At 44.8% G+C, this 26,786-nt stretch overlaps 1 protein-coding gene across 20 annotated transcripts in view; it reads left to right on the forward strand.

The window, feature by feature from the left end:
* Positions 1-26,786, forward strand: part of FBRSL1 (fibrosin like 1) — a 506,568-nt gene that overhangs the window by 199,281 nt on the left and 280,501 nt on the right. For 16 of the 20 annotated variants that reach the window (XM_051769062.1, XM_051769069.1, XM_051769078.1 and 13 more), the window contains one exon: positions 22,966-23,067. The exons of the other annotated variants lie outside the window; for them this stretch is intronic. In XM_051769062.1, coding sequence (XP_051625022.1) covers positions 22,966-23,067 — 102 coding nt within the window. The remainder of the gene's footprint in view (positions 1-22,965; positions 23,068-26,786) is intronic. 20 annotated transcript variants of the gene reach the window in all.

Below are 26,786 nucleotides of genomic sequence, written 5' to 3' on the forward strand. Positions count from 1 at the left end.
CATCAATTTAGGTGCCAGTAGTTGCATTAGTGTGGTGTTTGCAGACTAACAGGGAGAACAACTAGGAGAGGCCTTGAAAAGGCATTTTTCACTGAAAGAAGTGTGTGAAGCTAATAAAATTAATAAAACCTTTGAATTTTTATTTATAACAATATAAATATAAATATATACAGAAACTTGTGGTGTCATCTCAAAGGGATTTGATCTTTCTAGGGAAAGAATGGATATTAGTTTTTTTTTTTAAGAAAATAATAGAGAAGTGCACCATTTCTGTGGTTTCCGCTTGTATCTCCTAAAATCTCCCAGAAACGTTCACCCAAAAATGGAAATCTTAAGACTCTGAGAGACAGATTCAGGTCTGCATGACAGTCAGGTGTCCCAGCATGTGAGATTATAGTCTAAAATGAAAAATTAAGTCTAATTTTTCTGCACACACGAGTGGCTGGCATTCCTCAAGGTTGCTATCATGCCTAACTAAAGTTGGTTTTTTATGCAATATATTTCTTCCTACACTTGAGAGATCTCTTCCCATCCTCCCCCTGCTCTGTGGTGTTACTGTGCTTCCCCAACTACAATTAAAATGTTGACACCTGGCTTGGCTCTGCAGATTAGGATTTGATTTTCTGTAATTATATGTTATCGCTCACATTCAGTAGCAATTTTACCTTCTGTACAGTATGATAACACTTATTAATTCAATAAAAGAAATCAATTCACAGGCAATTTCCAAATGTAACACCTTGGTAACTGAGTACTAACCAATGAGATTATGCATCTGACATTGTGCCTTGTCATTTAATCAGTAATGGGTGATTGCAAAAGCAGATATCTGTCAGTTGTTAATTAAGAGTAACACAGTTTGGGACCATAACGTTGGCAGTGCCTGTTTTGTTATGATGCTGTGCTGAATATAGCTAATATTTGACTTGCACTTAAGTATTATTTACAGTAAATGGAACGATAAGGGTATTTATTCTGTCTCTGTGTTCCGACAGATGTATTAAACTTTCTTTTTAATCACTGGAACGCTCTGTATGTTAATGGACTGCAGCACAGTGTGGGTCTGCGTACGTGGGATGTGGAGGTGGTTTTGTTTACAGTGAACACACTCCATCTTATCTTTTACAAAGTTATATAGTCTTGCTTTCCCGTGGCTTTTTTAATCTCCTTGAAGTGTTTTACTTGGCGTCTGCCAATCAACTCTTTCCACTGGGTTATTGTTACAGCGTGGAAAAATAAACGTGAAAGCTGCAGACCTGGCCCTTCTTTTGATATCTTCACACTAAAGACCCATTTGTTCTGTGTGATTAGGACCTATTGGTCCACTTAAATTAGGATGGGAACAGGTGAAACATGCCTGAAACTGGCATTTCAGCTCAGCCAAATGTTATCGTGCTGCCACAACCTTCCTTTCTGATTTGGAATTAAGTTAGAGCCAAGGCCACCAGCTATTAAACTCTGCAAAGCAAATATAGAAGATGCAAGGAATCTCCAATAAAGTTGTAAACTTCAATTAGATGGCACCAGCCCAGGGTCCTGAGCTTTCATTGGACACTTACCTAATTTTATTATAACAGCAGCATTCTAAATGATCAGCTCTGGGGCATAGTCTATTAATTTAACAGCCTGCATATTCATTACATCTTACAAATTGGCATCACTGTTTTGTTTTTTGCTACTTATTCATTGGAAGAGGGAGGTATATTTAACATTAGATCACTTACATTTTCTGTTTAGTAAACCACTTTCATTCAGAGCTTGCCTAAAACGTGGCAGTTCATCCAAGTTGGGGTAAATTTTCCCATTAAAGTGATTCGCTAATGGCTGATAAAACAACGTGGAGCTTGTAAAACCATTTGCTGTGAAATTTCGACAGAAGTTTCTCTTTTGCCCCAAGATATTATCGTTTTCAGGGAAGTGAAAAGATTGCAGTTGGAGATGGCAACACCAGAGGATTCCTCCTTTTTTCAACCATAGCCTTTTTTCTCCCCCCTCCATTTGGCATACAGACAGATGCAAGATTAGTTTCTCTATTTTTATTTTTTATTAATCATACTTAGAGAAGAAAAAGGTGTTTCAAAATAATGTTCATCTGTGTAATCCTATTGTGATTTCATGCTCAGTGTTCCAGGATGATCACTTGTTTTGGCTTCTCCTTTCATTGCTGTCCCTCTGTGTAATTGAACCAGTCAGAGCTTTAACGATGTAAGCAGAGCTCTGACAACTCATATTCTGATGTGTGAATCTTGGCTTATTACTCAAGTGTGGCTTTTTTGAACTTTTAAGGAAGCAGAGTGTTTATTTTCAGATGTGCATGCCAGTAATGAAGCGATTCGATATTTTCCAAATAAATAATGAGTGTATCTGGAGCCTAAGCCTTAGAAACACTCACTTTTTTAACTGTATGGTTAAACTGAAGTTTAGTGTAACAAGATGTGCCTTCTTATTTTGCTAAATTATGTATTTCTATAATGAACCATAGTTATGACCTTAATTCTAGTCTGAAGAAGAGTAGCTTACACTGGTTTATCTTGAGAATTGTAGTTTGGATCTCACTGCAAGTTTTCTCAGTGTCCTGAAGACAGTGAAAAAAGGTTTCTTTTGAACAACAGTTTTCATTAGTTTGTGTTCTGATGGTGATCTTGTCTGCACTGGGAAGTCTAAGATGACTGGTGAGGAACCCCCAAATTGTCTTTCTGCAGAAGGAAAGCGATGCTTACAAAATTTTGATGGATCTATCCATTAATCAGAATACCCAGAGACTGCACACCAGAATGGTGAAATTATAATAAAACCTGGGTGTTGAGCTAAGAATCTGAAATTATTCCCCAGTAAATGTTTTTAATGAGTTACCTTATCTTAAGAGGTTTTGTCGTGGGCATTTTGTAAGGGGAAGAGAAAGATCACAAACTATTGAGTTGATTCAAGTGGATTCTTTGATGGAGGATCAGATCATCATTTCTTTCTTCATTAACTCGTTATTTTCACAAGTTAAAGAGCAGCAGCCCCTCTTCTAGTCCATAGCATGTCAGCTTGCAGCAGTGCTTGTTTTCAGCAGGGTCTGCTGCATGGGATGGACTTTGTAATCTGTGCTTTCTTCAAAGGCAACTAATAAAAAAAAGAGACCTGTTATGATAATGGAAAACAAATTTGTTCTTAACCCTTTCCTTAGTGTTGAATTACTGCCTCTGTTGAATAGGAATATGATCTATAACTTGAGGGGAGCAGGACTGAACAGCCAATATGTGTAAATTCAAGCATCTACAGCTTCATTGGGCAGGGGCAGGTCAATGGCCAGTGCCAGGATGGGGCTTTGCTTCCCAGAGTTCCTCCCCTGACACAGGGAGCAAAGCAGGACCCTGGTGTTTTCGTGGCAGGGTGTAACTTGTAGATAACTTGATACTGGAAATAACGTGGAACCACGGAAATTAGGTCAAGCTGCTGGCTTGTCTGTGATATGGGAGGCGTCTGTTTATCCTTTAAAAAAGGATTTAGAATGGGATTCTCTGCATGTTTGTGCATACTGAAGGAGAAGCAAATCATGGGCTGCAGGGTTTGATCAAGCTGGGGCAGAGCAGTGATTTTTAAAAGGCAGTGCTGGCAGAAGCAGTGAAAAATTTATGAATGCACAAGTAACCTCCTGTCACACAGGGATTATTCCTATAATGTGTTTATGCCTTTATCAAGGATGGGATGGCTTTGTTGCCTAGCTATATAGCATTAACTTGCTCCTATCTGAGAAATAATACCCATTAGTAAGTTCTGACTTAGGTATTTATTTCCCATGTTCCTTATCTGGTGTAAGTTGATATAAATCCTTCTCCCGCCAAATCAGAACATGGATGAGTTTCCTCTGGCAAAAGCTGATACTGCAGCTCGTCCTTTAGCTCTCAGGCCTCACGGGTTTAACAGCAGTGGTTTGACCTCTTCCTGCTCTGAGGATACCAGGAGCATTGCTATCTGTGGAGATGCACGATGACAGAGCAATCATACTTGGTGCTGAAGATTACAGTGCTTTTGGCAGTCGCAGATAAACTCAGCCTCACAAGCTGAGCATAATGACATTATGTATAACTGGTTTCTATTTAGGAAAAAAGGAGGGGGGCAGGGCAGTAGCAGAGATAAACGTGCCTCGTGTCAGAGCTGGGGTAGGACTTGACTCTGTCGTGTTTGCCAGCCCCTGTGCTGGCCTGGCTGCTGGACAGACGGCCTGTGTTTTGCTGGATAAGCAGATGTCCCGGAGAATTAGGGATTGCTGTCGTGGGCCTGATGGCAAGAGTCCAAACTGCTCTCTGACATGGAGGCTTTGCCTCTATTATCTCTCCATATGTGTATTTTCCTGCCCAGGGATTTCATGGAAATGAGTGCTAGGCATCGAGATGGATGAAGCTCCTCAAGGTCACTTTGCTCTGTGAGCAGGTATTTACTCTGCCACTTTAACTGGGCACCAGTCAGATCTTCCTAAAGCTACCTGGTGGAAAACATGGGGATCACAGAGCTGAGAGTCTTCACCCAGCAGGACCCAGACATGCCAGTGAAACAGGAACTCAAAGACATTTAGAAAACACTTCGAAGTACTTAAATTCTTTTCCTGTATTTAAATTTCATTACCACAGTTTTATCTCAGTAGTTTCATGGCTGCTAACAAGGTTCACTAAGTTTGGGGAACTGTCTGTCCTGTGTTGGTTGTACTGACTTAAGTAACACACATAACCAGTTAGAAGGCAAGTAAAATTTTGACCTGTAATAAGCTCTGCACTTCAACAAATAGCATTTCAAGACTTCAGCATTCTCAGATGGATTTGGAAGGATACAATATAGATCTTAAAATGCATGGTTGATTTAGTTTAAGCTGTGATATTAAAGATGGATAAAACCAGAAATAAGCTCTCACTTTCAAGGTCATTATTTCTCAGTTCTAGGTTATTTGATTTATTTGCCAGCACACTGCAGGCTCTGAGAGCTGAGTAGCTGCTTATCCATGGTAACAGTTTTACTTTACCCAGTATTGCTGCTGCTTGGTAGAGTAAAACTCAGCTTTCAACCACAATGCAGGGGCACAGAGATGCTTAAAGGCAAAGCTGGAATCTCTCCTTGCTGTTGAAGCATTAGGTTTGTCAAAGAACACTGTAGATTTTTACCATGCTTGTTCAAACTGGCACTTCATCCCCTGATTTCTCTATGGGAAATCAGAAATCCATGATAGCACCAAATTTTAAGGCAGTCTGTGGCTCTCTTGAGCAGATGGGAGAAACTTGTTCTGAATTAAAACCATATTGTGAAAGGTGGTCATTGTTCTGCTCTGTGCATTTTCTGAATTTACATAGGAGGATGTTTAGGAGAAGAGGGGAAGAACTTGACGTTGTAAGTCATCACCCTGGGAACATAATCACTGAGGTGCTGCTTTCTTTAAGGGACCTGTACTCCAGAATTCATCAAATAATTTCAAATAATTAAAATTTAGTCCTCAGAACGCTGACCATGACATAACTATTCCTGTCTCAGCCATGCAAGGAAGTCTCCTGCCTTTCTACCAGCAAACCTTCTTCCCTTTCACTTACCCTTCTATCTGTCCTGCACTGAAGGATGTTGCTGAGGAGATAAAAGGATTCTGGAAGACCTGGGTAAAAATGCCTGGGGATGAGAGAGGATGTGGCACGTGGCAGGTTCCAGCAGGACTCAGGTCACAGGATGGGTTACATCTGTGAAGGACCTTCTGCAGACCCTGTCCCCTACTCGAGTCCCACTGCAGCCCTTACAGTGAGGCTTTCGGGGTGCTGGTGTGTGAACCTTGTGCTGGTCCTCTGTGTGCAGCTGTAGTTAATCCCAAAAGTGTGTTCCAGGTTATTGTTCTCATCAGAAACACAGGGAGAAAGCAATGGTGGGAAGATGGGAAAAGGCTCAGCATTCCCATGTGTGACAGCAGGTTTCCGGACTGTGGGGAAGGAAGAAGGCTGGTGACTGGGGGGAGGTTTGGGAGAGCAGCAGCAAAGTTAAATCACTTCAGCCCTGCTTGGGGCTGCAGCTTAAAACTTCCAGGGGTTTGAAGTTCATGTGACCAATCTGAGAGACTCCCCTGCCAAATGATGTGATGAGAAGCAGAGCAGATGATGTCAAGGCTCCTCACAGACGTGCCCTGCTCAGCCACCACTGCTCCTGGATTGATCACAAGGAATTAAAGAGCCTCTGCAGTGGCCTAGCAGGGGTGTGTGCATGTCTCAGAGCACCACGAGCTGCTTACATGGTTTATGTTCCATGGTATATCAGCAACAAAGCAGCCTGGGTACAAAGCCTGTGTGAAAATTGATCCTGGGTGAAATGGGAATTTACAAATGTGGCATGTTCTTCTCAAAAACAAAATTGAGCTTTACCCATATTACTATTAAACTATAAAGCTTTAATTATGCCCTAAATCCACTCCTTTAGCTGGGGGGCTCACATGATTAGCAGCAAGAAAAAAAAAAAAAGGCATCTGGAGAGGCTGTGTGGTGCCGTGTTTTCCCATATGTGAAATTTTATACAGTACAAATTATTAAACACCAAACCTCCGGAGAAAGATTGTAATGAAAAATTTAGCACTCCCCCATCAGGCTGCAACTAATTTGCCTTCTGACTAGATCTGAAAGAACAGAGGGCTGTGCTGGTGGTAATCCTTGATGAGTAGCTGGCAAGAGGAAACAAGTAGTATTATAATATGGTGCAACAGGAGCAGTGGTGGGATACTCCCCTGGACAGCCTCTCCGAGAGACACTTGGGGTAAAAATAAAGCAAAAATAAATCACTAGTTTCAATCCAGGTCTGTGGGAGTGTGTCCCATTCTTTCTGGTTTGATTTTGGCCTCAAGCTCCCAGTTTTCATGGGAACCACTCATTTTGCCATGGCTGGGGCACGTGTCAAACCCCTGCTAGTGCTTCTCCTGCCTCAGTGCTCAGTGTTCCCTCACTATTGTCAGGGACAGTTCCCAGGAGATTGTGAGGAGGTTTGTAGAAATAGGCAGCAAATAGTGCCCCTCTACCTGCTTTACATTTTTGTTTGCACAAGAGCATCAGTTAACGTTTTCTTTAAAACTGTTCGTGAAGAATTTCCCTTTTTTCCTCTTTGTTTTGGTCTCCTTTCCCCCCCCTCTTTTTCTCATAAGTTTGACCCTGCAGAGTTTTGAAAGGTCAAGCAAAAGGATGCTTGAAGCTAAGCCTGATGTGACCAGAGGCCCCCACTGTGTGCTTCCCTGTGATTAACACTATGCTAGCTGCTTATTACAATTAAATTCTTCCTTCCCCCAGCAGCCTGTGTCATCATGGTTGGCACAGGGGAGAGCTGATGCTGTTGCAGCAATAGGCTTGATTCTCAAAGAGCACCCCTTTTTCTGGCCATTTTTTAGTGTCTCTTGCTAACAAAAGACAGGCCCCATGTGCAGTTTATACTGTCTTGTTACAGCTGGAACATGACTTTAACAACAGGGAAGTAACCTTGGCATGTGCAGCGTGTCCACTGGCTCAGAAAGCTCCTAATCCCTGATTTCCTGAAAGAACTTACCCCACCATTGATAAGTTCACACTTGCCCCTAAAAGCCAGGTCTCCATTCTGCCTGGATGCTGCAGAAGGAAGGGGCTGTAGGTGCAGAACCCCCTCTCTTCCCCCAGTCAATCTAAAATCCAGATTCTACACTCTTAAGTCCAGGAAACCTCAGCGCCAGTAGATTGCTCTTGGCCCCCGCCTGGCAGGGTGTTGATTAATAATTTGAACCTGCAAATCCTCTCTTGCAGCTTCTGTGAAACCCGAATTGTCCGTCCGAGGCTTTGCTTCTTTCCAAACAATTCCGCTGTGATTTTTCCCTGCCGGCATAATTCTTGGAGAGACAGATAACCCTGTCAGGGGCACACCTGGAAGGCAGCACAGCTGCCTGAGTGCAGCGTGGAGAGCAGGCGATGGCTGAGGAGAACAGGCTGGAGACCGAGCTGAGCGCAGATAAACCCAGCTGTGTTCTGCTTCATTTGTGCCACACCACGTGTGTTTGTCTGGGTTAGGAGCTCTTTTGTTGTTGTTGGTTTTTTTTAAGGCTGAAATGTTGAGGATAGAACACGAGAGACTGGAATCTCAGCGCCTTTAGGAGTCAAGTTATGGGAGGCACTTCAGAAAATCTCGGCTCTAGGACTCGCCAGAAGATGATGGTGCAGCCACTCACTCGAGTCGCTGTTTGAACCTGCTCCTGCTGCTGTGCTCTCCCTGGGGCAGGAATAAAACAACAGAGGTGTCTGTGAGACAAGTTCCAGGCTTTTCCATGGGAGGTGGGAGCGTGCTGCTCCTGCTGGGTGGAGGATTTTTAGGAAGGACAGCACCAAGCGTTGACAAACGTGGCACAGTTTGTGAACTCGGCGGTGTTGCGAGGTGCTTTCATGTTTTCTGCTTAGCTATTCTGTTTCCATTTTGGCTCCTTTTTTATGGTTTCAGGAAAAGGATATGATTTTACTCTTGCATCAGTGCAAATCCATAGTAATTCTATTAATGAAAGAAAAAACAACACCTGGTTTTAGAAACCGTGAGAAAAGCAATCGCTCTGGTGTTTTTGAAAAAGGACCTTGTTTGCCCAGTAATTCAATATTGCTCTATCATCTCAATAATGAGAGTTCAGCTCATAATGGCAGCACATTACAAAAAAGGCCATACAATTTAAACATGTTGTAAATCCAACTAATAAGTATAAATTGATTTTTAAGGGGAAAAATGCACAAAACTAGTCTTTTACCATATGTTTCAACTCTACCAGAAACCTTTCTTGAATGGTATTTCAATGTGCTTTACCTATTGTGCTGCAAACTTTTTCTGACTCTGTCAAGTCGTACTAAAGCTTTTAAAATACAGATGGTGGTAAAATCCCCAGTGGAAAACAGGCTTCTATTTCAAACTTCAGTTCTGTTTTTTTCTCTTCTAGTTCATAGCAGATTTTGACAGATCAGAAGAAATATTCACAGCTTGATGCAGCTGGATTCTTCTTTGGCAGGAGCAGAAACATCTGGCCCCAAAACAGCGCATTTTACCAAAGGGCCGAAATACATGCACATGCATCTGTTGTGCTAATATATTTTCCTGTGAACTCAGATGTTAATTGCTTTGTTTTACTGAGACAACAGTGTTGGTTCAGCGAATAAGATTGTTTCCTTTAGCCCTCTGTTAATGGTTTCCTTTAGCAGAAATAGTGTTTTAAATAGGAAGCTGTCAGGTACAGGGTGAGTAGCAGTAAGGTGAAGTGTTTTGAGCAAGGATACTGCAGTGGTATCTAGACATGTGCTGTTATAAAGACTTTGCATGTCGACTGAGACAGCTATTAGCACAAAAGCTCCATGTGAGACCAGTTTCACATCTCCAGGAGACATGTTCAATTTTCGTATCAATATTTTAGAGGCTTCGACCATTCCCACTTGCTACTTCTATTGTTCTCTTGCTGCTCATCTGCAGGCAGCAACAAAGGACCGTTAAAGATGTGGGTAATTACTTGGTTATTTAGCTCTACCTGTAGTTCTGCCTTAGTGAATTTTGTTATTTTGGGCTTTGTTCCTTCTCCCACACCCGCTCTTACAGGAAAATCTACAGTTCGGAGTAGTCCTTCTGCTGAATTTTGGATTGAGCTCTCAGTTTTGTTCTCCCTGGTTACAGCAGGTCTGGGGCCCACTGCTGCTTGTAAACATCCCGTGGCATGACAGACCTTGGTCATTTCCCAAATCTGTCTCCAAGGCCCTTCAAAGCCTCCTGCCTTTGGGCAGCACTCACACACAGGTCCCTCTCCCCACAGTAAAACCTCACTGACTCGTGAATCAAGAGCAGTCCTCAATCTCCCCACAAAGGCTTTCTCCCTCACCCCTGTGCCACAAAACCTGCCTTACCTGATGGCTTCATTTTTTTCATGCTGTGTCTCTGTGTCTCTTTTTAACTAAAATATTTCCTGTGGAGGTTCGGGGTTTCCATGCAGCATCAAAAAAAGCAGCAATTCCTTTGTTTTACCTTCTCAGCAAGCTCTACTCCATTAACATTTATACTTTCGTTCTAAGAAATATTTGTTTATGTGTCACCCGTGGAGAATGATCTGTGGTTCAAATGCAGGGTGGTTGCTATTAAAAGCTGCAGTGCTTTGAGCCATCCAGTTTTCTTCATAGTCGTAGTCTTAGTCTTATTCCAGGTCCATTGCTTGATGTTCCCAAAGCCACCTGGTCTTTTCACTCCTTCCAAGAAGGGATGATAAAAGTACCCACTGTGCCTCCTTGCTGTTTAAATTTGATGGGCATTTGCAGAGTATTTGGAGATGCTCTCAGTAGGATCATTAATAAATGCATCTTGCTATTACTGTGTCCTCTAAGGTGCTGTGTATATAATTCTAGACTTTCCCACTGAACAAGTGGAGAGAGCAGATGCTTATTACTGTTAAAAATACCTCTCAGCACCAAATGTGACAAGGAAGATGAGTATTTCCTGAAGCTAAGACTATCCTTCTGGGAAGGACTGCAGCAGGCTCAATTAACCAGGCTGTTACTTTAATTTTGCTTTAGTAGCTGCTTGTTCCAGTTCAAGTTAGACTGATTGATAACTTATTTAACCTGAACAAAACGAAGGTTTGGCTTAAAACTTGACAAGCATTTACAGTGGTCTAAATCAACTTCAAAATAGGCTTTTAGTTGAATTAGTGGACTTGTTTATTTTGGGGCTTGACAAGCCTTTGTGCCCTCTGTGCAGCAGTGCGGGTGCAACGGGTCACGTTTCTCTGGGCCTGCTGAGAGCAGGTTTCCCCTGCTCTGGACTCAGCTCATCCCCCAGCACAGCCTGACTCCTTTCTGGAAGGCTCCAGTGACGTTTTTCTCTCCAGAATCGGTGAGGAGAGGATGCCTCACCTCACTGGCAGCAGTTCAGACCAGCTGGATAACCTTCAGTACCTGCCTGGTGGTTACCTCTGCAGTTTGCCCTTTGAGCTGTATCAAAGCCACAGGGTTTCAGACAGTCCTTTTGTGAGTGAGAAGCTTTAAACCCCACAGTTTTAGGGAATATATAGTTTACTGCCAAGCCACTCTTGTGCTGCACATCATGAGAGTACAGTCTGGGCCAACAACAAGGATTTTCCTCCACCCTAAACCACTGGAATCTGTAGGAAGAAGATAGGGCAGGATTCCAGTCCATCTGCACTGAGCTTTCTGTGCTTGCTTTAGCTCCTTAAATCCTTGGGTAGTGCCCTGTGTCCCTTGAGGGTAGCAAGTATCATCAGCTCTTTCAAGGAGCTCTGGGCTCAGCGTGACAGCAGTGCTTCCTCCTGAAGAGCTGCTTCCCCTTCCTCAGCTGTGAACATTAATCTCAAAGTTCAGTGATCATTAACTAAAATAATTGCCACCCCTTTATAGTTACTCAGGGCTGAAAATTACCAAAGGGTTTCACCTTAGTTGCTTCAGCTCTAATTATTCTTGGATTTCTGTTTTCTTCAGGATGTCAAACAGCAAACAGGATGTCCCCTGGGCATTTAGAGGAAATTGCTTCTGTGTTTCTTTGTGGAGCTGGCTGTGCTTGCTCTGGTAGTTATAATGCTTTTCTCAAATCAGAAACTTGCCCTGGTGGTGTAGGAGCTCATGGGCTTACTGGAAGTTTCCTTGACAACACTAATGTCTTGACTGATCACAATGGGTGATCACAACCAGACAGCACTGATGTGTCAGGTTGCCTCTGCTTCAAGTGCAGAGCCAGGGACCTGCTTTCCAGACCTGCAGAGGTGTGAGGTTTGCTCTAATTTTGCCAGAGTGGCTTGGTTCATCTGCTGGTGCAGGGAGCCTGGGGAAAACAGCCCTGGCTCTTGTTGGGACTGAACTGAAGCTCTCCATTGCCTGTGAGAGATGAGACACAGCTGGTTGGGGGGTGAAGACCTCTGCCAGGGAAAGGACAGATCCTGGGAAGTCTAGACAGAGTTCAGAGAGTGGCTTTGTAGAGTTTGAATTAGTACTAAAAGCAAATCGAATTGTGGGTCTGACTAGAACAAGGTAGAAGCTGGAATAAAACCACTCATGGTCACGTGCACGGGGGTTGTCTCTGCTTTGCTAAACCCACATCACACCACAGCTTGTGCCCAGCAGCCATCAGTTCCCTCTGCACTGAAGTGCTGGTTCTTGTGCCTTTAATGCCAGCATTTCCCCCAGCTGCTGTGACACTGGGGCCTCCCCGGGTTTTATGGGGTCTCAGATACGGAGGGACGTGACTGGGGGCTGGTTTGGGGAGCGCTGAACACACGCGATGTCAGGTGGGGCCTCTGTGGTTTGAACTGTGCCACTGCAGCTTAACCTCGTCCCAGCACTGGGCAAAAACCCTGCCTGGGTGTCTGTTTGGTGTCCTTTCCCACTCCATGGGAGTTCCCTGCTGCAGTGGCCCAAGGCCAGCGTGGGACTGTGCTGCTGGGGGTAGGGGACCAGCTCAGGGCTGGGGCTCGGCTCAGCACTGTGATCTTTGACAGCAGTTGCTGCAAAATCCATTATTCCCTGGGCAGCCTTTGTATTTATTTATTTACTTGGTTTCTTTTCTTTTTTTGCTTTACTTTATTAGTTGCACGTGTGGCTTTATCTGGAAAAAATTGCATGCCATTTATGCATGCCTACAGTAGCATATGTTTTATATATTGGGTTTATAGGGATGGTACTGATTCCTGAATTAATTTGAACAGCAAATTGTTGTTGTATCTGCACGCAGTATGTCTTTTCTTTTTTTAACATGTATTATATGACACACATCTGGTGGTGTTTTAATTGTGTTATTGTGGTGCCTCGCAGTCCTAGTAATGGGTTTGAAGCCTGGCTGTACCAAGCACAGCTTTTTCACATGGGACGCTTGGAGGGGTTCAGTGAATTGTTGAGCAAGAATGTGGGTGCTTTTGTCTCTGCCTTTAACCACGGGCAAGGACCCCCAGGGTTTGAAGGCTGCCATTCCAGAATTTCCTTCCCTGTTGGTCAGCAGCAGGGGGACAGCTCCTGTGCCCAGCTCTAGGTGAGGAGAGCCCTGCAGTGCATCACACCTGGAGAGCTGCTGGCAATTTTTACTTCTTCTGGTGGTGGTTTGGTTGATCTCTGTGGTCCCCTTGAGAAGGATTTGGAGCAATTCAGGACAGCTTGTCCAAGTTTGCCCCCCAGGTTGGACTGTGGCGTGTCAGTTCAGCAGAGCTGTGCCTTGCTGTGGTGCTGGGGAGGCTTTGCACAATCATTGCTGTTGATGGGACTGTTGAATAACTGCAAACCATGTTTAAATCCTTGTACCTTCTGTAGCAAACATTAATGGTTATTTATTGACACTACTTTTTGAGAACTCAGCTGATATGTTCCCCACTTAAAACACGCTTTATTGATATTTATATAGTGCTAATTTTTATCAGAATGTCTTGCAGTATTGAGTGCATGAAGAATCCTAAATCTGTCATATTTATCCAGTTTCCTTTTCAACCAGGCTTACCAAAGAAATGAAACCAGGAGTATTCAAGAAGATTAGTTTTCCAGAAAACCTTGCTGAAATAGTTCAATTCAGTCACTTTAATCCAATTCTGGGGTTTTTTCCTTCTCCTGCTCAAGCCTGGTGTCACAGCAATGTGCCTATAGCTGCCCAGCCAGCTCTAGTGGCTCCTTTGAAATATGTCTCCAACACTTGTCTTTTTTCTGTTTTCTCACTGGCTATTCCAAGATTGGTTGAAACATCTGTGTGATGTGATCTCCCATCCTATAGCTTGTGCAACAGTCTGGACTTTGTTTCTAGCAAATGTTGTCTGATATCTTCCTTTAGCTATCAGAAGACTGAGTCTGTTTTCTTCTCAAGGTTGAAGCAGAACTGCACTGAATGTTTTGCCTGTCTGACATAATTAGTAATGCGTTTACCTTGTTTTTTGGGATCTTCTTTTACTAAAATCCTTTTTGAAGGTTATCATCACCTTTTGTATTCAAATCAAACCCCTTGATTTTGGTGGGTAGTGTTACCAGAAGAGAAATACTGTGATATATAGAGATATTCTTCTTGGCTGAATTTCCTAATATATTTTGAAACATCTCCTGCAGCTTTGGACAATTTAATATGTATATTAAATCTGCCTTTGCTTTGAACATCACAGCTGTTGATATTAGCCTTTAATAGACGGTATCTGTGTGCGTGGATGGCAGCAGTGTTAAAGCTGTCAGTTCTGATTGCCTCCTACATGGTGTTTAAAAGCATTGTGTAAGCTCAGCCTAATTTAGTCCATTGGCTCCAGCTGAAAGCAGCTCTCTCCTTGCTGAGTGGTTGCTCAGTCAATCACACCTCCATCCTGCTTCCCTTGCAGGGATCCCTTCACTGTGGTCCCCTGCACCGGTGTTGGTGACACTTGATGTGTCTGTTCTGAGCTCATTCTGATGATCTGTTCTGAGCTGATCTTCAGTGTATCTATTTCTTTCCCATCGCCAAAAAACGTGCCAAACCAACTTCCCATTTGATGCATATTGGATGGCATTTTATAAATGAGAACCACAGGTTCAAATCATCTTCATGTGAAACTTGAAGTCACAGATCTTATTTTGTAAGAGGCTCAGAGGCTTTCAGCTCTCTCATGGAGTATTTGTTGGATGCTACTCCTCAATACCTGTCACCTCACCATGGTCTTCACCACAGGCTGCAGGGAACCTCTGCTCCAGCACCTGGAGCACTTCCTCCTTCTCCTTCTCCTCCTTCTTCACTGACCTTGATGTCTGCAGGGCTGTTTCTCTCACATATTCTCACCCCTCTCCAACTGCAATTGTTCCTGTGCAGCAACTTTTTCCCTTTCTTAACCAAGTTATTCCAGAGGTGCTGCCACTGTCATTGATGGGCTCGGCTTTGGCCAGCAGCAGATCCGTCTGGGAGCCAGCTGGCATTGGCTGCATTGGACACAGGGGGAGCTTCTGGCAGCTTCTCACAGAAGCCACCCTGCTACCCAAACCTTGCCACGCAAGCCCAGTACCTTCCCCCTCTGTTGCCTTGCCTGCCTCTCCATCCAGCCCCGAGGGCTCGGAGGTGCCGTCTGCCTGCCCTGTTGTGGAAGGCAGGATTTAGTTAAATTGGCTGGGAATGCTCTTTCCCCTTCAGCAGTCCCAGTCCCACTCCTGCACACACGTTCTCGCTGCAGCCCAGGCAGGGCTGCGCTGACACAGTTTATCACTGACGTATGTCAAACCCAGATTTCCCCAGCTGTCTGCTGCCATCTGCCAAGTGCGGCTGGGGGCATGCAGAGTGCAGTTTGCTATGCAGGCCTGATGGCAGCTGTAAAATCGAGCAGTTTTGCCTGCTTAAGCACCAGCTTTTTTCCAAAATAAGCATTAGCTCTCGCGTCTCAGCGAGGCTCCTGATCCCGGGAGCGCGGGCCGTGCGGGGAGCGGTGCCGGCTCTGCTCCGCAGCCGGGGCCACCTGCCAGCCCAGGAGCTGTGAAAAATCATTGCAGCGGTTCCAGGGCTGCAGAAAAGCCAGCCCTGCTGCTCCATACAGCCCCTCGGTGCTGGGCACTGGGGGAAAGGCTTCCCCAAGCCCTGAGGGCACTGGCCGGCCCTTTTGGACTGCGCCTCTCAACATCCCTGAGATCAAACTCCCTCATTAGAAACAGCACCAGACCTGCAGAAGTGTCTCTTGGGGAGCTGAAGCTGAGCTCAGTGCAGGATGTTGCCCTGGCTAATCACAGCACCATGCAGCAGTCCTTCCAAAAACTGTGAAGGTAGCTGCCCATACCAAAGGAATTTGGGGTTCGTTTGGTCTCAGAAATGGGAGGTGACCCTCATGTTTAGTTGCAAGATTTAAGATGCAAAGTTAGGTTGTTGGTGAATAGTCAGTTTTGCTCCAGTAGCTGAGAAACTATCATTAGCTTTTAAATATTTTGATTCTTCACTGATGATACTTTTTATTACAGTGAGTTGTTGTACTTGCCTTGCTGTAGCATCTGACTTGGACAGTCTGAGCACAGGAATCCTTTGCTATTATTAATTCAAGCTCTCTGCATCCCAGGGAGAGGTCAAAATTAACCACTGTTACAGACTGCTCGACTGGCATACTGAAGTAACTTAGGCAGAGGAAACTGGTAAGCCAGGGTTGGACACCAGAAGTCTGCCTAGCAGGTGAATGTATAAACAGCAACGTTGGAAAAGTCATGGAACTTTCTGAGTGAATGCTGAAAAAAAGTCGTTTTCCCTCAGTATCATAACACTGCTGCTGTTTTCTTCTTCATCACAGTGAGTAAAAACGGACATGTCATATTTAAAATGACTTATGGCCAAGATAGCCCATCACAGCCTCCACAACAGCACCACCCAATTAGAAAAACTACTCTAATCCAACCTGATGCTACTGTCATTTTTTAAAATGAGTCCTACTTCAATCATAAAATACTTGGACCATAGCATTGCTTTCTACGCCATATGTCCTTATTTAGAGGGGGAAAAAAATGATTGCACCCTTAATTCAATGGAAACGTTTCCCTCTGAGCCAGAGCTCAATAAAATGTATCAAAAAAAATTGTGGAAAAGGGCAAGCAAAGAAAATCAAATTGCAGCGTGTGAAACGATTTAAGGAGGGACCTGGGGAATACATAATCTCCAAACTGCCAAGTTAGAGCAAGTATAAAATATACAAACAAGCCTGATATTTTTCCCAGTTGATCTCATTATGAGGTATGCTTGGGATAGATAAATTTTGTTAGAATGCATTAAGGCTGGATTTTCAAGGAAACAAATCAGAAGTAATGTGTTTAGCTGATTCCACCTTGTTTTGATACATGGGTCTTTTCAGGTTTAAAGAAGTACATTTTTAAAGCCAAATGGTTTGTTTTGCTTCAAGCATTAAAACCAGAGGCAACTGGGTGACTTTTTTCCCCCCTTCTGGAAAACAGACGTTTATAATTTCGGCGTGGTCTTTAATCATTGGGGTAGAGCTCTGTGCAGTATGTTTGACTGCCACTTATTGTTGCCTGCTTAAAGCTCCACTGAACTAGTCTTGAATGCAATCCCTTAACAGACTGTTTCGTCCACAAATAGTACTTTTTCCAAGTCTCCAATATATTTTAATTAAATTGTCCATTTGTATTTATTAAGGCAGTTCACTGGCTTGTGCTGCAGAAAGTTGCTACCACTGATAGTCTATCAGAGAAACATGAGCTTATCTGGGAGTTGATAATAAAATGCAAGCATATGTTAGCAAAAAAAGTCTTCACAAAATACTGTTGAAGCATAATTTTCTTGTTTGCTGGGAAGGAGGCAGGCCGTACAATTAGCTTTGATAAGTTTTTGGAACAGTTGCCCTTAACAACTCTTGTAGCCATGTGAAATCGTGGGCTGTGTTGGAAAGAAATGTTACCCGCAGAAAATTTTTCTTCCTTAGATTGACCCTGTAGAAAACAGTTGGAAAAGGGTCCTTTGGCAGAGCAGATGATAAAGTCATTACACGCTGATGAGATGTAAAGTGGTGTTCAGCAGCATTAGTTTAGATAGATGAGCATGATAAGGTTGATTCATCCCTGTCGCTGGTGATCTGAAAGCTTGGACCCAAACTCTGAGACTTGGATGCCTCTCAGCTGTGCCCACTTATCTCCAAGTGGCTTCTGCCAAAATAGATTTGCCGTGAAGTCAGTAAAATCCCAAATCCAGAGATTGTGTTTGGTCTGTCCTTTCTCTCAAGACAAATGAAAATTGATCTTCAAAAGCTTTGAAAAGGAATTACAGTTCTTTCTCAGAAGTTAACGTGTTCCTGAAAGGAGACAGCTTGGCTCAGTGCTGCGTGGAGCTCTGTGCCCCATCTGATCTGGAAGGGCTGCTTTCTTTTCATGGAGCCATTCCTGGCTCCAAAGTGTAGCACAAAGCAGGTGGGTGCCATTCCTGCTGGTGCCTGTCCACTGGCAGAGGTGAGAGGATTTGTGGATTAATAGACCCATCTGAGCTACCAGAACAGGCATCTCAGAGATGAATATTTCAATTATGTCTCTCCCTGAGGCTGCTGCTTTCTGTCTTTCCTTCAGAACAGCACAGAGGGAGGTTGCTGGGAATTTCTTTTCCCACCCCGTGCGTATGCAAGACCCACTTTGTATAAAACAGACACAAACCTAAGCCAACAGCAAGGGGTTTAAAATGAGACCGCTGCGACTTTAAGAGCGAGGGAAAAAAAAAAAACCAACCCTGTTAAGGAAGGAAAATAAAAATCCCACAGCCTGTTGTAGCAGCTGTAGCTTCAGATCGTGTGGAAAATGAAGGCAGATGATTCAATTTGGCCTGTGCCCCGAGTACATTTCCAAATGCTTCTGTGTGTGCGCAAGATAATGAACAAATATATTGAGATGGCACAAGATCAGTCCGAGTTTGCCGCCGCGCAAGGCGTGGAGCTCCCAGTAGGAGCGCGCGAGCTGTGCTGGGTTAATGGGGGTGAGGGTCGGGCAGCCCAGCACCTTTCAGAACAACTTAAGAAAAGAATTTGTCTCCTCTTGCCCCGGGCTCCCCGTGGCACTCAAATGGAGCTTGTGATAAATCGAAGTGTATTTATTAATAATGAGCAGGGGCGGCGTGCCCGCGATGGGAAAATAGGTGCGGCGAATAAAAACGTGCCTTCCTCTGACATGGGAAGAGCTTAAGTAAATGGAGAGCAGGCTGATCTATTATGATTAAAAAGCAGGGGCTGAGAGCCAGCGTAGAGGTAATGAAAAAGCCCTTTTAGGGGGAAGCAAGACCCATTCTGCCCATTCACATATTCCCTCCACCCCTGCTCCACGGGCAAAAATAGGGAGGGGGAAGTTGGATGGGAGAGATGGAAAGGCAGCAGCATTCCAGGGTAGCAGAACTGGACTTTAATGAGAGCTGGAGTTATTACCAGGATGAGTTATGATATTTAATCATGCTACATGATGTCCAACAGCGCAAGGTTCATAATTCTTGGCTCTGAACGTGGCGTGGGACTGTCCATGAGCACCTGCAGCATTCAGATTGATCCTGGCCTTACAAACCCTCTGTGCCTTGCCCCCAGTCCTTCCCCACTGAGCCAGCCCTGTCTGCAGTGCTGGCCCGCTCCCACGGAGCTGGAAACTCTCTTCCACTTTCTCAAACAAAGATCTGTCATTCCTGGTAAAAGCTGGATTGTAGCTGTTGCAGAGAGCCAGGATTGCCTGCTGCCAGCTTTCTTCTGCAGTGTGTGGTGGGTCAGGGGTGTTATTTATCTTGTGGGAGACTGCATTGGTCTGGTTTTTAAGCAGCCTTGGGTTTAATTAATGCTCTTGGAGAATTCCCTTAACTTCAGTGATGAAATAGGCTCTGCTTGAGTAAAACTTCAGCACCTATTCAATGTTTCAATGCATATATATGGACATGAATGTCTTGCTGCCTTAGTGTTTGGATGAAGACGGGATTTGGCCTTTGGAAGAGATAAATTATCAGTAATTGTCTCCTTGTGCCTTTTTTATTTTGTTCCAGCTTAGCTTTCCTGAAGTGACTCAGAAGTCTGCCTGGATTTACAAACAGATCCCCTCCCACCCCCAGCCCTCAGGACACAAGTCTAAAGAGCACCTTTCCAAGCCCCTCTTTGCTGAGCTTTGGGCATTGGAGTATTTTGAGACATTGTCCAGGTTGGGAAGGCAGCTTCTCCCAGGTGGCCCTGTGTTTCCATAGGATATTTGGCTCCTCTGCCTGAGGTGTTTAACCCCAGGGGTGGGTGTTGCAGTGATGCCTGTGTCCCTGTCTCTGTAAGTGTGTGCTAGGAGAGGATTATGTTTTGTGAATGAACTTGGGGAGTTGGTTGTGCTGAGGCAGCTGTGGCATCCCTGGGCTGGGAGCAGGGCTGGGAACCCACCTCGCCCCTGGCTCACAGAGCCACTGCAGTCTCTGAAACACTAATGACCTTTTCCAAGGGAGAGGAATACTAGTTTTTGTAGTAAAACTCAATCAGTGAACGTGGTTAAGAAGAATTTCTGGAACTCAAGCAAGAACACCCACAGAAAATCACTAGAAATCAAGCAGCAGAGTCAGTGGCAGCTTTGGGAAAGAAGCTTTTGTCCAGTTCGCTCGTACCCGGGTCTGCTGAGAGTGCCCCTGAAACCAATGCATCCATTTAGCAGAACAACTTGTCCTCCTCGTTGGGTCCTGCATGCGGCTCATTAGGGTAATTACTGATGAATTAAGGCAGCTTGGCTGAGCGCTGGGGCTGCGGGTGTGCGGGCTCCCCTGCTGGCAGGCAGCAGGTGTAAATGAACAAGATCTGTCAAAAAGGCTGATGACCCTCTTAATTCACAGCAGCAAACTGGGGACAGAGGTAGTGCAGCAAGTTTAATAATTGATATTTACTTGGAAAGGTTAATGGCAGCAGTGATGCTTCTAATTTGCTTGCCCGTGCAAGACCTTGTCAGGTCAAATTGTCTCAATTTGTTACTGTGGGTGTAGGTGTAGTTTTCCTTTAATGAAATTTGGAGAAAAGAAACAGGTGGTGTTTGGAGCTGACTGTAACTCAAGAAAAACAGCAAAAGGTTCGAGTCTGGTAACAGGTTGGGTGAGTCTTTGCTAACTTTAAACAGCTGGCAGTTTAGTCCTTTTGAATTAATTCTGGTGACCATTTGCGCTCGGGAAGGTGAAAGGATTTGGAATGGTGTAATTTATTTTTCCTTTAATTTGCAACCGTCTAGGAGTTGTTTAGGTCAGAAGTGTAATAATCTTGACAGGCTTTGATGTGTTCCTAGGTGGGAGGGTTAAGGTTATGGATCAGAAATCAGAAAGCCACAGAATTCAATAGGATTTCTGCACTGTATTAGGGAAATTGTAATTCTGTTCTGTAATGGTTAAGTGGTTCCTGTTTGAGGCAGAAACTAAGCACCTGCTGCCTGGAAGCATTGAGATTGGCAGGTCAGATCCTTTACAGCCAAGAGTTTCAGAAGAGCTGGCTGATGGCTGGGAACCAGTGGAGTTGGGTTTTGATGAAGTGTAGGAAGACCCAGATGACAGAAGAAAGCTGGTGTGCCAGTGTTTTTGAAAGGCTGTAATTAAGGGGATATTACCACTTGTCTTATTGGCTTGGCATCAATCCTAGGCGAGATAATGGGGTAGCTGAAGTAATAATTGGTTAATAAAGACCTAAAAAAGAATAAAGTAAGTGAATGACAATAATTTTATACTTAGGGGAAAAAAAATCTCACCAAATTTCCTTAATTATATGTGGAATTAAAGATTTGATGGATAATGGCCAATATTGATGTAGCCTGGTTAGATTTCTGTGTTTGACGTTGTTGACCTATTTATTAAGGAAACAGGCAGCCCGGACTGAACACGGTGCATTTCGAGTGGGTTATTTCCTGCAGAGAAACGTGTGGTGCTGGTGGTTGCAAATGGAGACTCAGTGCTGGCTGGAAACACTTCCAGCAGCTCGCGGGAGGGTTCAGCTCTCATTGCTGTGCTGTTGGAACATTTTGATGTAGGAGCAAAGATGAAATAGTGGTCTTGATAAAAGTTTGCAGCTGGGCAGCGTATTGGAAAGGTGGCTTACGATGAGCGAGACAGGGCACTGTGCTGGGAGTGGTGGTTGTGTGGTGGGGTGACCATGAGCAAATGTTTGCTTCTAGGGCTTTGATGTATCTGAGTCTAAAAGTCTTATCCTGCGGAGGAAAGTGAATTGGTGAGGTGTAAAGTGGCAGAAAGGCATGCAGAGTAAGGACTTCCATCAGCAATTTGCTGTTGCTTGGACATGAGCACAGTACTTTCCCTGTCTTCTGCTGCCCAAGCCTATACAGGGCTGTGTACTCTGGATGAGTAGTGAAGTTTACTCTCCATATAGTGCCCTGAACATTGTATTCAAATATGAAGAGGCTGTGGGGCACTTGGCTGGCAGTGCTGCTGAACATCCATGGCAGTGCAGGGATCAGTGTGCTCCCGGGGCTCAGGTTGCAGTGCCCACGTTGTGGCAGTGTGCCCAGCCAGCCTGGTGCCTTGTGCCACAGGGGCAGGGCTGGGGGGGTTATACCAGCACCACGAGCAAGCCCTGCTGGCCACTGACACCGCCAGGAAATGGGACAGAAAGAAACAAAGGGATTTTATTACCATTAAACATACCAATTTGTACAAGCCGACATTTTAAATAGTGTAATTTAAATGGAACCAAACTGATATGAATAGAACCTATTAATAAATTAAACACTTCTTTCCACCCAATATTTCACAAGGGAATTAGCAGAATAATTTGTTAGTAAATGAGCCCAGGAATGAAGCTGTGAATGACATCTATCCTACCCCTCTCCTCCCCCTGTAACACTCTTTGCAGATGTAAGCGGGAGGTTGCTGTGATTTCAAACATTGCCTCTCTCACTTCAATCCAAAAACGAGTTCAACTTCAGGTGAAGGAAGTAGGATGATGTAGCAGTTAGAGAACAAGCCTTGGCTGGAAGAGTTAATCTTGCATTAGTTCGAATTCCGTGTGGTATCCCAAGCAAGTTGTTTCAGGCTGGTGTCTCTTGCTGGCTGCTGTGCCAGTCCCAACCTCTTGGTGCAGCCACTGGGGTGGCCCCAGGGTACATCTGTGGGCTGGGGAGCAGTGACCTGGCTGTGGGGTCAGCAGTGACCTGGCTGTGGGGTCAGCAGTGACCTGGCTGTGGGGTCAGCAGTGGCCCAGCAGCAAGAGGCACCAGTGGAACCCCAGTGTCACAGCCACAGAGTGCTGGGAGCAGAGGGACGGGGTTTGTTCATCCACTCCCCTCTCACCTCAGCCCAAGGACTTTGGCACAGCCTTGCCCACCTCCAGGAGTGCCAAAAGCACCACTTCCCTCACATGTTAGTGCAAAGGAATATGGGCACACATGGTCAAGCACAGCTGCAGAGAAGCCCCGTGCATTCACAGGCGTCCTCTCCTCTGTGCCGTGGGCGTAGGAGTGAAACTTTGACTAAACTGCTCTCGGCGACCTCGGGAACAGGTGGCAGAGCAGTGCTTGAAAATCTCCTTTTTCCCCCTCCTTCTTCTCCCTCTAGATGAAGGTCCCTACAAGCAGAAGTGGCAGAAATAGCGAGGAAGACAGCATCAGGGAGGCCACAAGCTCTCAGCGGAGCAGCTCAAGGGACCGTCTCAGTGATGTAAGTACCATTCAGGAGAAAGCATCGCTTCATTGCAGCAATTCCCGCTGCTGACATGGCTTTTCATAAATCTTGCTGAACAAATGTTGGCATCCAGAGGTCACTGTGTAATAACTTTTTTTTATGTCATGATTGAGTGTTACGGCATAAGTGGTTGAGCTGCCTTGCAAACACTATAATCATGGTGCAAATAATATGATAAGCGAAAGATCAGAGATGGGAAAACAAAATGGAATTGTTATTCCTCGGGGAAGAGTGGCTTGATGTTTTGTTTTGTTTTCCTAAAGAAGTTGTGTTAAAAAGCTTTTTGCAGTATCTTTGGGTTTAGCTGCTGCACGTAATCACATAGTTTGGGTGCAAAGTCAGTTCATCTAATTTTATGCTTCCTGCCTCCGAGATATGAGAGGTTTTTTTGGGGGAAAGCTGTCTTTCTCTCAGGAAATTTGATGGTACGTTGAGTGAAATGTTATGATAAAACAAAAGCAAACGGTGCCCTAGTGTGTAAACACACAAATGGGCTTTTGAGTCACCAAGAAATCAATGGCAGTGCTGGGATAATTTTATATGAAGGCTTTTTGTGTTAGCAATTAGCATTTCGCCTTCATTAAAACATGATTTTTTACTAATTAGGACCTTTCCCGTTAGGAGAGATTTAAATGAAGAACAATAATCAAACGCTGGCACGAGCATGTCTGAAATATTAAATTTGCCATTTCAATGGCAAGCCACAGAAATCCCAGAGCGAGTGGTTTTCATGTTGAGTTCTATTAATGTAAAATATGCTTCATAACTAAAACCTGTCACAGAAAACGGCTCACACCAGCTAAATTCAATTGGACAGTTAATTTAGCTTTAAAATTGAAAACACTACCTCCGCTTCAGGATGCAAAGGGGAGAGGGGGAAAGCCTTTGATAAGTGTAATGTATTTGCTATTAAGGCTTTCAGAGCCCATTCTACGGGAGGAAAAGGGAGAAAAAGGGGAAAAAATGGCTCCCACAAATGTGTTTAAAAGCTGAAAGTATTTATTAAAAATGTCAGCAGAAAAGTGCTTTTGGCAGATTAAAGCGGGATTCGGCTTGACAGCTCTGACAGGGAAATGTGATGGGGGAAAATTCTCTCTACATGTTTGGAGTGTGAATGGGGTGCTGTAAACAGCCGACGCGGTGGGAGGAAGAGAAAAATAACATGTCCTGTGATCTGCTTCCAGGACTGGGAACCCACACGCTGGGGTGGGGGCACGGCAGCCGGGGGGGACCCGGGGACAAACCCCCTCTGCCTGCGGGGCGTCTCTGGCCGGGCTGTGGGTCCATAATGATCGTAATTTTATATCTGCATACAGTGGTGTGATTCTCTCCTTCTCTCCCCTGGGCTGCTCCCAGTGGGTGTGTGAGCAGGGGCTCCTGGCAGCGTGGCTGTGCTGTGACCAGTGGGTGTGTGAGCAGGGGCTCCTGGCAGTGTGGCTGTGCTGTGACGTGGGGCCACAGGGAAGGAATGACACGTTCCCACGTGGCGATTAGCGCAGGTCAAAGTGTTAAGTGGTCTTGGAGACTTCCCTTGTTAAGCCAATGCACTCCTGGTTTTTTCTCCTCCTTTCCCTTTGCCCCCCAAAGTTGCAGGCTGGGCCTGTAGGAATTGAGTCTGAGGGCTTAATTCCTGCAAAATCTTCAAAGCCTGTTCAGCAGCCAGTGCAGTTCAGGGGGGAATAGGCACTCTGTTCTTTTTTAGTCAGCGGGGACAGTTGGGCAGTGCCTGGAGGCCAGGGCACACTTCAGGGCTTCACTGAAGCTGCTCTCCTGACCTGGTGACCCATTGCAAATGAGGATTTTTCAAATTAGTAATTAAACAGTTTGAAAAGTAAGGTTCATGAATCACAGAATGCTCTTCATTCATTATTCGATGAGTGCAATTTAGCTTTAATTACGTATAAAGCTGCCTTGCGTACTGGTACATGTTCTGTAGCCTATTTAGCGACTGTCTGAAAGCCTTAGAAAGTCCCACGGGTGCAATCAGATGGTTTTCCCCATTTCTGTGCAAAAGGATAAGGCAGCAGACTTGTTGTCTTGTAGAGAGGGAGCAGGGAAAGGCAGAGAAGATGATGACGTTGTCCTGAGTGCCGATTCCTGCAGGATTTCTGTCCAGCCGTGCCTGGTCCCTGTTGGCCCTGGAGCTGTAAGTCCCAGCACGCTGTTTATATAGCTGGGGTGCCACTGGACTGGCACAACTCCTTCCATGTGGCACTGAGGATCAGAAAGCCACAGGGCAGTGAAGACAAAAAGGGGAGACAGGGACAGTGTTTCCTTGTGGACAGGACAGCCACAGTTTCCTTGTGGCTAGTGGTTCCAAACGGGGCTCCAGCACATGGCAGTGTCCCTGCAGATGGATGCTCAGCAGCAGGAGGCACCTGGGCTGTTTCTCACTCTCCTGCTGTTCCTCGGTGCATTTGGCCTGGTTTTTTATGCTGCCTTTCCCTCCCGTCTCTTTCCCCATTAACTTGGGTGAACAAAGGGGTAAATGAGGCGGGAGGTGGCAGGTTTGGCTGCTGGGTGGTAGCACACAGCAGGTGTGGTGGGAATGTGTGTGTGTGCAAGTGTCACCTACAGCATTCAGCGTTGCCACCTCAGGAGTGTGGGAGTCCTCCCTCCGGCTCCGCTGTCCTTCCCCGTTCCAAAGGCTCCATCCCGAGCAGCTCAGCTCCCCTCTGCTGTTTGTTCCTCAGGTGACTCGTTCAGTGGGATGCCAGCAAGTTGTTCTTTATTTACATTAGTGCATGTCATTAGTCTCTAATGGACCGTGAAGTCAAGAGGTGGCCTGGTCTGTCGTGAAATAATTGCACTCCAAAGAAAACTGAAGCAGAGGATTGGTTCTGTTGTGCACACACAAACAGCCCTCAGTCTGTCCACCACAAACCCCAGAGCATCCTGCTGCTCCTTTGCCACAAGTGAAACTTCTGTGGGGAGAGAATGATACAATTTCATACTAAGACAGTAATTGTCTGGCTCATGTAGTAAGTCTTTCCAGACATTACACTGAGTGCCATTTATTATGGGTCATTGGGGGAAAAAAGCGCTTATTATGATCTAGTGAAATCATCTCTGGCTGCAGAGGTTTGATTTGTTGAGGCTGGGCTCTTCTTTGGGATGATGAAACTTCAGAGCAGGAAAACAGTGAAGTTTTAGCTCAGGTTTTATGGTGTGGAGAGGGGACGGGAACCTGCCACTTGTTTATGTTCCCAGTGTTGATATAAAATTCCCTTAAAAACTACTATAAAGCTGACATCCCTTTTACACATGTACTCTCAACCAACACAGAGTCAACAGCCTTCTTCCAAAATGGGGTTTTCCTCTGCTGTCTTTCATAGTGAGGTAATTGGAAGTTGCCAGAGAATTAAGAGCTGGATAAGCCATATTGCTATTTTGTTGTGTTGACCCAAGTAAAAGTGGAAGGCTTGGGCATTTTGTTTTGGGTTTTCCCCATGTTCCATAATTGTCCTAATCTTTTCTGATGTCCTGAACAGTCCAAAAATCCACACAGAGCCTTGTATAATGGCTTGAAAAAAAGGTTTTTATCTTTTTCTTGACCCATCAGCTTAAGAACTGCCTGCTTTTTAATGGATTTTCTCCCTCACTAAATTGAATGGATCGTCCCTCATTATCATTTAAATAGAAGCCTCACTCCCTGTGAACATGGAAAATTTGAATGTGGTAGTAGAGCTGTGATA

The sequence above is a fragment of the Manacus candei genome, unplaced genomic scaffold (assembly GCF_025592945.1).
Source record: "Manacus candei isolate 608988 ecotype Guabito, Panama unplaced genomic scaffold, ASM2559294v1 h1tg000103l, whole genome shotgun sequence".
In the NCBI taxonomy this organism is placed as follows: domain Eukaryota; kingdom Metazoa; phylum Chordata; class Aves; order Passeriformes; family Pipridae; genus Manacus; species Manacus candei.